Here is a 14,169-nt window from a genome sequence, read left to right as displayed (position 1 = left end):
TATAGAGGAGCCAGCCAGTCAGCAGGACATACCATGGGTTCAGTAACCATGCCTCCTCCCCTCCTCCCCAAGGTATAGAGGAGCCAGCCAGTCAGGACATACCATGGGTTCAGTAACCATGCCTCCTCCCCTCCTCCCCAAGGTATAGAGGAGCCAGCCAGTCAGGACATACCATGGGTTCAGTAACCATGCCTCCTCCCCAAGGTATAGAGGAGCCAGCCAGTCAGCAGGACATACCATGGGTTCAGTAACCATGCCTCCTCCCCTCCTCCCCAAGGTATAGAGGAGCCAGCCAGTCAGCAGGACATACCATGGGTTCAGTAACCATGCCTCCTCCCCTCCTCCCCAAGGTATAGAGGAGCCAGCCAGTCAGCAGCAGTGGAACAGAAATCCTGTTTGTCCTTAGCTATGCTGCCTGGGGCTGCAGAATGGCCCCTGGATTAGACATCACACAGGCTGCATCTCTATAATGGAAAGTTCTGTTTGTCCTTAGCTATGCTGCCTGGGGCTGCAGGATGGCCTCTGGATTAGACATCACACATGCTGCATCTCTATAATGGAAAGTTCTGTTTGTCCTTAGCTATGCTGCCCGGGGCTGCAGAATGGCCCCTGGATTAGACATCACACAGGCTGCATCTCTATAATGGAAAGTTCTGTTTGTCCTTAGCTATGCTGCCTGGGGCTGCAGGATGGCCTCTGGATTAGACATCACACAGGCTGCATCTCTATAATGGAAAGTTCTGTTTGTCCTTAGCTATGCTGCCTGGGGCTGCAGGATGGCCTCTGGATTAGACATCACACAGGCTGCATCTCTATAATGGAAAGTTCTGTTTGTCCTTAGCTATGCTGCCTGGGGCTGCAGGATGGCCTCTGGATTAGACATCACACAGGCTGCATCTCTATAATGGAAAGTTCTGTTTGTCCTTAGCTATGCTGCCTGGGGCTGCAGAATGGCCCCTGGATTAGACATCACACAGGCTGCATCTCTATAATGGAAAGTTCTGTTTGTCCTTAGCTATGCTGCCTGGGGCTGCAGGATGGCCTCTGGATTAGACATCACACAGGCTGCATCTCTATAATGGAAAGTTCTGTTTGTCCTTAGCTATGCTGCCTGGGGCTGCAGGATGGCCCCTGGATTAGACATCACACAGGCTGCATCTCTATAATGGAAAGTTCTGTTTGTCCTTAGCTATGCTGCCTGGGGCTGCAGGATGGCCCCTGGATTAGACATCACACAGGCTGCATCTCTATAATGGAAAGTTCTTTTCTCTCCTGTCCCTCAATTTTATAGTCTGAAGGGGCTTGTCTCTTTCAAGCCCCTGAAAACATATTGTAAGTGACAGCAGTAGCCAGATGATTACCAGTGTAAAGACAGACATTGGGAGACGAGAAGCAAGTACAGGGAGTGAACATTTATTAAGCAACGGACATGAAACAGAACACAGACAGCGCATGGACATGGGAAAAATAACATCAATGTTGACACAACTGAGGAACAGACTGATAAAGAGGGGCAATCAACAAAGTGAAGGAGTCCAGGTGAGTCCAATATTGCGCTGATGTGCGTAATGATGTTGACAGAGGAGCGGGAGCTGGTGTGACAACCAGACCTGTCATGAAGAATGAACTCTGTTTCCCAAAATCTGTTACTGCATTCATTTTACATGTCCTGATATGCTTATAGAAGTGAGTCTTTGTTGTCTATTCATGGAACTGGTGTTGAGAAATTGACCTGAAACAGCTTCTTATTCTCAGCCATCTGTTTACTACAGGGGCAGGGCATTTCAGGACAGATTACATACAGTACCATTTAAACGTTTGGACACACCTACTCATTCAAGTGTTTTTCTTTATTTTTACTATTTTCTACATTTTAAAATAATAGTGAAGACATCAAAACTATGAAATAACACATGGAATCATGTAGTAACCAAAAGAGTGTTAAACAAATCAAAATATATTTTCTTCAAAGTATCCACCCTTTGCCTTGATGACAGCTTTGCACACTCTTGGCATTCTCTCAACCAGCTTCATAAGGTAGTCACCTGGAATGCATTTAAATTAACAGATGTGCCTTGTTAAAAGTTCATTTGTTGAATTTCTTTCAGTTGTGTTGTGAAGAGGTAGATGGCCCTATTTGGTAAAATACCAGGTCAAAAACAGCTCAAATAAGCAAAGAGAGTCCATCATTACTTTAAGACATGAAGGTCAGTCAGTCCGGGAAATTTCAAGAACTGTGAAAGTTTCTTCAAGTGCAGTCGCAAAAACCATCAAGCGCTATGATGAAACTGGCTCTCATGAGGACCGCCACAGGAAAGGAAGACCCAGAGTTACCTCTGCAGAGGACAAGTTCATTAGAGTTACCAGCCTCAGAAATTGCAGCCCAAATAAATGCTTCACAGAGTTCAAGTCACAGACATCTCAACATAAACTGTTCAGAGGAGATTGAGTGAATCAGGCCTTCATGGTCGAATTGCTGCAAAGAAACCACTACGAAAAAGAGACTTGCTTGGGCCAAGAAACATGAGCAATGAACATTAGACTGGTGGAAATCTGTCCTTTGGTCTGATGAGTCCAAATGTGAGATTTTTGGTTCCAACCGCCTTGTCTTTTTGAGACACAGAGTAGGTGAATGGATGATCCCTGCATATGTGTTTCCCACTGAAGCAGGAGGTGTGATGTTTGGGGGGTGCTTTGCTGGTGATACTTTGATTTTTTTTTATTCAAGGCACACTTAACCAGTATGAGTACGACAGCATTCTGCAGCAATACACCATCCCATCTGGTTTGCGCTTAGTGGGACTATAATTTGTTTTTCAACAGGACAATGACCCAACACACCTCCAGACTGTGTAAGAGCTATTTGAATAAAAAGGAGAGTGATGGAGTGCTGCATCAGATGACCTGGCCTCCACAATCACCAGATCTCAAACCAGTTGAGATGGTTTGGTATGACTTGGACCGCAGAGTGAAGGAAAAGCAGACAAAAAGTGCTTAGCATATGTGGGAACTCCTTCAAGACTGTTGGAAAAACATTTCAGGTGAAGCTGGTTGAGAGAATGCCAAGAGTGTGCAAAGCTGTCATCAAGGCAAATGGTGGCTACTTTGAAGATTCTCAAATATATTTTGATTTGTTTAAAACCTTTTGGGTTACTACATGTGCTATTTCCTAGTGTTGATGTCTTCGCTATTATTCTCCAATGTAGAAAAATAGTTTAAAAAAATTAAAAATAAACCTTGAATGAGTACCCAAACTTTTGACTGGTACTGTAAGTGTGACTGACCAGGTTTCCAATCTTATTACACTTCACTTCCTTTGACCACCTCCTCTCCGGAATGACCCCAGCAGCTGATAGGCATCACCTGACAGAATCTGTGTCATGGCACCAATGTGACTGACTCGTGTCTGACTGGTTTTGAACCTGGGTTGTCTGTTCACCACAAGACTGTGTTAGCTTGCTACTGAAAATCATATACTCTAGTAGTGCAAAGTCTGTGTTCAGTAGATTCCTAACCTTCCCTTGTCCTCTCTGGTCTGTTAACCTCTGCGCTAAAGCCTCTGACAATCAGCTGCAGTTCAGCTCTGTTCAGTAGATTACTAATTCCTCCCTCTCTCCTCCTCTCCTGTCCCCAGTCTGAAGCATGCTCCAGGTGACGGTGTGGTAAAGACCAACCCTTCAAAACGTCACCGGAATCGTCTGAACGGGGAGCTTGACCGGCTGACCAGCCTGCTGCCCTTCTCCCCAGAGGTCAGGGGTAGGTTGGACAAATTGTCTGTCCTGCGGCTCAGCGTGGGATATGTCAAGGTCAAGAGCTTCTTTCATGGTGAGTGGGGTTGGAGGTGCACACACACACCATACATACAGGCACGCACACACTACATTTATCGTTAAACTCACTGTTGGAAAGTAATGCACAGGCTATTAACATGCTCAACTAGATTCAACTCGAGTGGATGGTCAGGGGGCCGGAAACATAACTGCAAATCATTTGTAGATTGCAAATTGACTGCAAGTGTTTCCAAGCGTGTGAATGAGAGCACGTTCTTTGGTATTTTTCTCTGGTAAAGACAATAACAATTCTTCGTCTTAAATAGTTTATTTGCATATTAGGGTACCTAAGGTTTGATTATAAACATTGATTGACTTGTTTGGATAAGTTTATTGGTAATGTTTGATTCATTTTGTATTTTGTTTAATTTTTTATTTTACCTTTATTTAACCAGGCAAGTCAGTTAAGAACACATTCTTATTTTCAATGACGGCCTAGGAACAGTGGGTTAACTGCCTGTTCAGGGGCAGAACGACAGATTTGTACCTTGTCAGCTCGGGGGTTTGAACTCGCAACCTAGTAGCTCTAACCACTAGGCTACGCTGCCGCCCCATGCATTTTGAAAGAGGGAAACCGAGTGGATTATTGACCGAAGCGTGCCAGCTAAACTAAGTTATGGATATAAAGACTGACATTATCGAACAAAAGGACCATTTGTAATGTAACTGACCTTTGAGTGCCAACAGAAGAAGATCTTCAAAGGTAAGGCATGTATTATATCGCTATTTCTGACTTCCGTGTCGCAACTCCCTGGTTAAAAGTGATTTGTTATGCATTTGTGTGCTGGGCGCTGTCCCCTGGGGAATTCCGGATTCTACCTGGATTATGGGAGAGGCTTTCATTAAAGAACACCCTCTGTGGTCTGTTAGACAGGTAACTCTTTATCCACAATATAGCAGGGGGTGTAAAGCCATAACACATACGTTTTTCCAGCAGCAGACTATGATCCATAATGTCAAAAGCCACACTGAAGTCTAACAAAACAGCCCCACAATCTTGTTATCTTTCATAATTTGGTCAGATATACCAGTCAAAAGTTTGTACACATCTACTCATTCCGGGGGTTTTCTACATTGTAGAATAATGGTGAAGACATCAAAACTATGAAATAACACATATGGAATCATGTAGTAACCAAAAAAAAATGTTAAACAAATCAAAATATATTTTATATTTGAGATTCTTCAAAGTAGCCACTCTTTGCCTTGATGACAGCTTTGCACACTCTTGGCATTCTCTCAACCAGCTTCATGAGGTAGTCACCTGGAATGCATTTCAATTAACAGGTGTGCCTTGTTAAAAGTTAATTTGTGGAATTTCTTTACTTCTTAATGCTTTTGAGCCAATCAATTGTGTTGTGACAAGGTAGGGGTGGTATAAAGAAGATAGCCCTATTTGGTAAAATACCAAGTCCATATTATGGCAAGAACAGCTAAAATAAGCAAAGAGAAATGACAGTCCATCATTAATTTAAGACATGAAGGTCAGTCAGTCCGGAAAATGTCAAACACTTTGAAAGTTTCTTCAAGTGCAGTTGCAAAAACCATCAAGCGCTATGATGAAACTGGCTCTTATGAGGACCACCACAGGAAAGGAAGACCCAGAGTTACCTCCGCTGCAGAGAACAAGTTCATTTTTTCAATCACCCGACCTCAACCCAATTGAGATGGTTTGGTATGAGTTGGACCGCAGAGTGAAGGAAAAGCAGCCAACAAGTGTTCAGCATGTGGGAACTTCTTCAAGACTGTTGGAAAAAGCATTCCAGGTGAAGCTGGTTGAGAGAATGTCAAGAGCTTGCAAAGCTGTCATCAAGGCAAAGGGTAGCTAACTTGAAGAATCTAAAATATATTTTGATTTTAAAACTTATTTGGCTAGTACACAAATTCCATATGTGTTGTTACAAATCCCTTTTGGCCCGACAGTCTAGGGGGAGGGTAATGAGAACCGTAACAGTCTGGGGGGGGTAGGGGTAGCCTAGCCTACTTTAACAACAGCTAACTAACCAGAAATACAGTGGGTGGTCCACCCAGTTCTAACTGGTGTATTTAACAAAGTTTACCTACGGGTAGTTTATGCCCATGGGCGTCTTGTCTTGGTTTCCCCTTTTCCTACTAGCAAACACCATAACCAAAAACAATACTCACAGGTGAGGACAAAGTGCTATGGAGGTGCGAAAAACAAAAGAGAGGTTAATGCACAACGAGAGAGTGAAACACAGAGACCTACAGACATGGCATTTACAGAGAGATTTAGCTCTAGAGCAAACAACTGATGGGGTTTTTAAACCAAGGGAAAGGAACTGTGATTGGATAGGAAACAGGAGGTGTGTCTTCTGATTGATGATTGTTGACTGATTGGGGAGTGATGATTTTCACCTGTGAGGGGAGAAGGAGAGAAAAGAAACACACACACACACACAGGATACTTGTATCTGTAACAGTGTTATTTCATTGTTTTGATGTCTTCACTATAATTTTATAATGTAGAAAATAAAGAAAAACCCTTTAATGAGTGTCCAAACTCTTGACTGGCACCGTACCTGGATGTGTAGTGTTAGCTTTTGTTGCTGGCATGTCATGCCTACGTTTGCTTATCTTGCAAACCAAAATCATTAAAGTGGTTGGCAAAATCAGTTGGTTTTGTGATGAATGAGCCATCTGATTCCATGCCTTTTTTCCCATGCTCCAAAGTTTTTTTTATCATCATTCTTTATGTAATATATCTTTGTTTCAAAGTGTAGGTTCTTCTTCTTTTTAATTAAGTTTAGTCATATGATTTCTCAATTTGCAATGCGTTTGCCAATCGGTTGTGCAGCCAGACTTATTTGCCATTCCTTTTGCCTCATCCCTCTTAACCAGACACTTTTTCAATTCATCCTCAATCCACAAGGATTTAACCGTCTTTACAGTCATTTTCTTAATGGTGCATGCTTATTAGTAATTGGAATAAGTAATGCAGCGTCTGTTTGCTCCTCATTACACACCACGGACCAACAAATGTTCTTTACATCAACAACATAGGAATCACTACAAAACTAATTTTATGCTAGTGGTTGTATCAATTTGGGATCTATTGCATCCCACAAGTTGCCCAGACTATGTTTGTAACATTTATTTCTAGCACAGAATAGAAAAGGTCAACTTTTGTACAATGGGAATAGTAGATTGACATAGGCTATTGCTTTTTCTGTTCGTTATGCCTATTGATCTTGTTGGCTGACAAAAAGTAAATGTGCACAGTTCTTCCAATATCTTCAATATGTGGTTCGGATTTGGATAAGGATGAGTGCAGTTGCGTCCTCGATGTGTCTGTTTTCACTTGTAGCCTGTGAGAAAGACCTGATCACGTGACAGAGAGCCATGTGAGTGAGAGGTGCTTTGGCACACAGCCAGGAGAAGGGAATTATAGTATTCAGCCCAAGGGCACAACAGCCACTGGCCGCAAGAGGCATGGGAGGATTACGGCTACACGAAGGGGATGCAGCGGGGAGATTTGAGGTATCATGGAAAAAGATTTGGTTTAATAAGTAATATTTTTTTATATCTGAAGTTAGGATTCAGTCTTTCATGTTGAGTGTTTTTTCCTCTGAGTTTAGGTGCAGCTCTTAAGGATCGGCATGGTGAATGGTTGTGTAGTTTCCATGTCTATGTCCTGTTGTCTGTCTGAGGTGGCTGAAGCCTAGCTGTCTGTTGTCTGTCTGACTCAAAGGAGAACAGAGAGATTGAAATAAGAGTTGACACGGAATCCTTCTGACACAGATTTGCGGTTGATGTGTGTGTATTTGTGCCTGGGCCTTTTTATTGGCCCTGTGTGTGTGTGTGTGTTTTCTGTAGTAATTGTCTGTGAGGAGCATGTCTGTACTGCCAGGGTACAATGCCATCCCATGTCTACGGTATACTGCCAGGGTACAATGCCATCCCATGTCTATGGTACACTGCCAGGGTACAATGCCATCCCATGTCTACGGTATACTGCCAGGGTACAATGCCATCCCATGTCTATGGTACACTGCCAGGGTACAATGCCATCCCATGTCTATGGTACACTGCCAGGGTACAATGCCATCCCATGTCTACGGTATACTGCCAGGGTACAATGCCATCCCATGTCTATGGTACACTGCCAGGGTACAATGCCATCCCATGTCTATGGTACACTGCCAGGGTACAGTGCCATCCCATGTCTATGGTACACTGCCAGGGTACAGTGCCATCCCATGTCTATGGTACACTGCCAGGGTACAGTGCCATCCCATGTCAAACACACCGCCCGGGCAACGAAGGAGTGGCTTCGTAAGAAGCATTTCAAGTTCCTTGTGTGGCCTAGCCAGTCTCCAGATCTCAACCCCATAGAAAATCTTTGGAGGGAGTTGAAAGTCCGTGTTGCCCAGCAACAGCCCCAAAACATCACTGCTCTAGAGGAGTTCTGCATGGAGGAATGGGCCAAAATACCAGCAACAGTGTGTGAAAACCTTGTGAAGACTTAAAGAAAATGTTTGACCCCTGTCATTGCCAACAAAGGGTGTATAGCACAGTATTGAGATAAACTTTTGTTATTGACCAAATACTTATTTTACACCATAATTTGCAAATAAATTCCTTAACAATCCTACAATGTGATTTTCTGGATTTTTTTTCTCATTTTGTCTGTCATAGTTGAAGTGTACCTATCATGAAAATTACAGGCCTCTCTCATCTTTTTAAGTGGGAGAACTTGCACAATTGGTGGATGACTAAATACTTTTTTGCCCCACTGTACCTATCCAGTTCCTCAGATCTGCAGTTGTTTTGGGACTGAAACATCATTATGATGTTTTTGTTGTTGAAGCCCACTGGTTACAGTCACTTCTTGCTTGTTTATGGGGTTACAGCCTCCAGGGCCAATCAGATGTTTATCAGGCTTTTGGTGCTGCTGTGTGTGCAAATGGCTGATCATCAGGCCTGTTTCCTGTGTTTGTTGATAAGGAGGGGTGAGGGAGGGAGAGCTGAGGAAGGGGGTGAGGGAGGGGGGGGTTGAGCTGGGTTGAATCCCAGTCAGTCCAGTCATTAACCTAATCATTGGTTTCCTCTGGAGTGAGTGGTCCACTTTTACACTCCTCTAATTGATTGGATATTGTTAAGATGTACAGTCAACTGACAAGTGCAAGCTCTGTTAAGTGTAATACAAATTTCAACTACTTGTATTTTAATAGCTCCTGATAACTGCATGCTCTGGTCTAGTGCACACTGACTGTCACAACTGCCTCAGCTGCCTCAGTTTCCAGGACTTGACTGTTATACCAAGTCTTCAAAGTGCCGGTACCTTGTATGGAGGGAACTCATCTATTAGCCTACCAATGTTTATCACCAACTCTCTCTCTTTCTGTGTGTGTGTGTGTGTGTGTGTGTGTGTGTAAGGGAGGCAGAAGTCAAATTCTGTTTCTCACAAAAATAGACATGCTGTTCTATCCACGAAGTTCCTCCTTTTCTGAGCTCTGATAATGTTTCGGACCCTAACCTTGACCCGTGAACCAACGTGGTGGCTGATATCAGTCCCTAGCAGTGTCAGGGTTTACCAGAATTGGACCCAGAAGCAGACCAGGACAAGGTGAGTATAAAGATGGTGAGTATTTATTAATCAATGAGAACGTGGAGGTAGATAGTTCTGGGTGGAGGAGCGGGCAGCGGAGGTGGGTTGATGGGAGTGGATAGGCTGATCCAATGGATAACACACTGGTGACGAGCAGACAGGGATGGGGTATGTCAGGCATGGGGTATGGGTTCCGGGTGGAGGAGCGGGCAGCGGAGGTGGGTTGATGGGAGCGGATAGGCTGATCCAATGGATAACAACACACTGGCGACGAGCAGACAGGGATGGGGTATAGGTTCCGGGTGAATGGCTGTAGGGAAGATGTGGGAAGATGCTGGAGGAAACCGGTCAATAGTATCTATATCCACAGTAAAACGAGTCCTATATCGACATAACCTGAAATGCCGCTCAGGAAGGAAGAAGCCACTGCTCCAAAACCGGCATAAAAAAGCCAGACTACGGTTTGAAACTGCACCTGAGGACAAAGATCGTACTTTTTGGAGAAATGTCCTCTGGTCTGATGAAACAAAAATAGAACTGTTCGGCCATAATGACCATCATTATGTTTGGAGGAAAAAGGGGGAGGCTTGCAAGCCGAAGAACACCATCCCAACCACAGCAACATCTCAAGACATCAGTCAGGAAGTTAAAGCTTGTTCGCAAATGGGTCTTCCAAATGGACAATGACCCCAAGCATACTTCCAAAGGTGTGGCAAAATGGCTTAAGGACAACAAAGTCAAGGTATTGGAGTGGCCATCACAAAGCCCTGACCTCAATCCTATAGAAAATTTGTGGGCAGAACTGAAAAAGCGTGTGCGAGCAAGGAGGCCTACAAACCTGACTCAGTTACATCAGCTCTGTCAGGAGGAATGAGCCAAAATTCACCCAACTTATTGTGGGAAGCTTGTGGAAGGCTACCCAAATGTTTGACCCAAGTTAAACAATTTAAAGGCAATGCTACTAAATACTAATTGAGTGTATGTACACTTCTGACCCACTGGGAATGTGATGAAATAAATAAAAGCTTAAATAAATCATTCTCTCTACAATTATTCTGACATTTCACATTCTTAAAATAAATTGGTAATACTACCTGACCTAAGGCAGGGAATTCTTATTCGGATTAAATGTCAAGAATTGTTAAACTGAGTTTAAATGTATTTGCCTAAGGTGTATGTAAACTTCCGACTTCATACATACATACATACATACATTTTTTTATTTTTTTATTTCACCTTTATTTAACCAGGTAGGCAAGTTGAGAACAAGTTCTCATTTAAAATTGCGACCTGGCCAAGATAAAGCAAAGCAGTTCGACACATACAACGACACAGAGTTACACATGGAGTAAAACAAATATACAGTCAATAATACAGTAGGAAGAAGTCTATATACGAGGTGAGCAAATGAGGTGAGATAAGGGAGGTAAAGGGGAAAAAGGCCATGGTGGCAAAGTAAATACAATATAGCAAGTAAAACACTGGAATGGTAGATTTGCAGTGGAAGAATGTGCAAAGTAGAAATAAAAATAATGGGGTGCAAAGGAGCAAAATAAATAAATCAAATAAATACAGTAGGGAAAGAGGTAGTTGTTTGGGCTAAATGATAGGTGGGCTATGTACAGGTGCAGTAATCTGTGAGCTGCTCTGACAGCTGGTGCTTAAAGCTAGTGAGGGAGATAAGCGTTTCCAGTTTCAGAGATTTTTGTAATTCGTTCCAATCATTGGCAGCAGAGAACTGGAAGGAGAGGCGGCCAAAGAAAGAATTGGTTTTGGGGGTGACCATAGAGATATACCTGCTGGAGCGCGTGCTACAGGCGGGTGATGCTATGGTGACCAGCGAGCTGAGATAAGGCGGGACTTTACCTAGCAGGGTCTTGTAGATGACATGGAGCCAGTGGGTTTGGCGACGAGTATGAAGCGAGGGCCAGCCAAAGAGAGTGTACAGGTCGCAATGGTGGGTAATTTATGGGGCTTTGGTGACAAAATGGATGGCACTGTGATAGAATGCATCCAATTTGTTGAGTAGGGTATTGGAGGCTATTTTGTAAATGACATCGCCAAAGTTGAGGATTGGTAGGATGGTCAGTTTTACAAGGGTATGTTTGGCAGCATGAGTGAAGGATGCTTTGTTGCGAAATAGGAAGCCAATTGTAGATTTAACTTTGGATTGGAGATGTTTGATGTGGGTCTGGAAGGAGAGTTTACAGTCTAACCAGACACCTAGGTATTTGTAGTTGTCCATGTATTCAGAGCCGTCCCGAGTAGTGATGTTGGACAGGCGGGCAGGTGCAGGCAGCGATCGGTTGAAGCGCATGCATTTAGTTTTAGTTGTATTTTAGAGCAATTGGAGGCCACGGAAGGAGAGTTGTATGGCATTGAAGCTTGCCTGGAGGGTTGTTAACTTCTTGCGTCGAGCCATCCCGGATCCGGTATCGTGACTACAGCCTCAAGCTCATTACCATAACGCAACGTTAACTATTCATGAAAATCGCAAATGAAATGAAATTAATCTATTTGCTCTCAAGCTTAGCCTTTTGTTAACAACACTGTCATCTCAAATTTTCAAAATATGCTTCTCAACCATTGCAAAACAAGCATTTGTGTAACAGTATTGATAGCTAATGTAGCATTTAGCGTAGCATTTAGCGTGCAACATTTTCCACAAAAAACAGAAAAGAATTCAAATAAAATAATTTACCTTTGAAGAACTTCAGATGTTTTCAAAGAGGAGACTTTGTTAGATAGCAAATTTTCCGTTTTTACAAAAAATATTATTTGTGTCGACTAATCGCTCCGTTTTGTTCATCACATTTGGGGAGAGAGAAAAAAAATATATATATATTAAGTCATTAAAACTTTTTTCCAAATTAACTCCATAATATCGACAGAAACATGGCAAACCGATGTTTCGAATCAATCCTCAAGGTGTTTTTCACATATCTATCGACGATAAAATCCATTGTGGCATTTTACTTTGTCTTCTGAAGAAATGGAATGCGCATGGACCTACAGATTACGCACACAGGACACCGGGCGGGACACCAGATAAATGTAGTCTCTTATGGTCAATCTTCCAATGATATGCCTACAAACACGCCACAATGCTGCAGACACCTCAGGGAATAGACAGAAACCGCAGGCTCATTCCTGGCGCATTCACAGCCATATAAGGAGACATTGGAACACAGCGCCTTCAGAATCTGGGGCATTTCCTGTATGGAACCTCCTCTTGGTTTTGCCTGTTGCATTAGTTCTGGGGCACTCACAGATAATATCTTTGCCGTTTTGGAGACGTCAGAGTTTTGTCTTTCCAAGGCTGTCAATTCCATGCATAGTCGAGCATCTTTTCGTGACAAAATATTGCGCTTAAAACGGGCACGTCTTTTTATCCAATAATGACATAGCGCCCCCATAGGTTGAACAGGTTAACGCAGTGTCCAAAGAAGGGCCAGAAGTATACAGAATGGTGTCGTCTGCGTAGAGGTGGATCAGAGACTCACCAGCAGCAAGAGCGACATCATTGATGTATACAGAGAAGAGAGTCGGTCCAAGAATTGAACCTTGTGGCACCCCCATAGAGATTGCCAGAGGTCCGGACAGCAGACCCTCCGATTTGACACACTGAACTCTATCAGAGAAGTAGTTGGTGAACCAGGCGAGGCAATCATTTTAGAAACCAAGGCTGCCGAGTCTGCCGATGAGGATGTAGTGATTGACAGAGTCGAAAGCCTTCTCCAGATCAATGAATACGGCTGCACAGTAATGTTTCTTATCGATGGTGGTTAAGATATCGTTTAGGACCTTGATCGTGGCTGAGGTGCAACCATGACCAGCTCTGAAACCAGATTGCATAGCAGAAAGGTTATGGTGATATTCGAAATGGTCGGTAATTTGTTTGTTGACTTGTCTTTCGAAGACCTTAGAAAGGCAGGGTAGGATAGATATAGGTCTATAGCAGTTTGGGTCAAGAGTGTCCCCCCCTTTGAAGAGGGGGATGACCGCAGCTGCTTTCCAATCTTTGGGAATCTCAGACGACACGAAAGAGAGGTTGAACGGGCTAGTAATAGGGGTGGCAACAATTTCGGCAGATCATTTTTAGAAAGAAATGGCCCAGATTGTCTAGCCCGGCTGATTTATAGGGGTCCAGATTTTGCAGCTCCTTCAGAACATCAGCTGACTGGATTTGGGAGAAGGAGAAATGGGGAAGGTTTGGGCGAGTTCCTGTGGGGGGTGCAGTGCTGTTGACCGGGGTAGGGGTAGCCAGGTGGAAAGCATGGCCAGCGGTAGAAAAATGCTTATTGAAATTCTCAATTTTAGTGGATTTATCAGTGGTGACAGTGTTTCCTATCTTCAGTGCAGTGGGCAGCTGGGAGGAGGTGTTCTTATTCTCCATGGACTTTACAGTGTCCCAGAACTTTTTTGAGTTAATGTTGCAGGAAGAAAATTTCTGCTTGAAAAAGCTAGCCTTGGCTTTTCTAACTGCCTGTGTATAATGGTTTCTAGCTTCCCTGAAAAGCTGCATATCACGAGGGGCTGTCCGATGCTAATGCAGAACGCCATAGAATGTTTTTGTGTTGGTTAAGGGCAGTCAGGTCTGGGGAGAACCAAGGGCTATATCTGTTCCTGGTTCTAAATTTCTTGAATGGGGCATGCTTATTTAAGATGGTTAGGAAGGCATTTAAAAAACAACAGGCATCCTCTACTGACGGGATGAGATCAATATCCTTCCAGGATACCCCGGCCAGGTTTATTAGAAAGGCCTGCTCG

General features: G+C 43.4%; 1 protein-coding gene across 3 annotated transcripts in view; it reads left to right on the top strand.

The window, feature by feature from the left end:
- LOC118372726 (uncharacterized) overlaps positions 1 to 14,169 on the top strand; it is a 49,791-nt gene that overhangs the window by 6,060 nt on the left and 29,562 nt on the right. For 2 of the 3 annotated variants that reach the window (XM_052458303.1, XM_035758709.2), the window contains exon 2: positions 3,635 to 3,825. In XM_052458303.1, coding sequence (XP_052314263.1) covers positions 3,635 to 3,825 — 191 coding nt within the window. Of the gene's footprint in view, positions 1 to 959; positions 1,540 to 3,634; positions 3,826 to 14,169 lie in introns of those variants that run through there. The other variant, XM_052458304.1, reaches the window with a different exon arrangement.

The sequence above is a fragment of the Oncorhynchus keta genome, chromosome 12 (genome assembly GCF_023373465.1).
Source record: "Oncorhynchus keta strain PuntledgeMale-10-30-2019 chromosome 12, Oket_V2, whole genome shotgun sequence".
NCBI classification, from domain to species: Eukaryota; Metazoa; Chordata; class Actinopteri; order Salmoniformes; family Salmonidae; genus Oncorhynchus; species Oncorhynchus keta.
The sequence above is the reverse complement of the archived record's forward strand: the minus strand, read 5'-3'. Positions and strand labels throughout refer to the sequence as shown.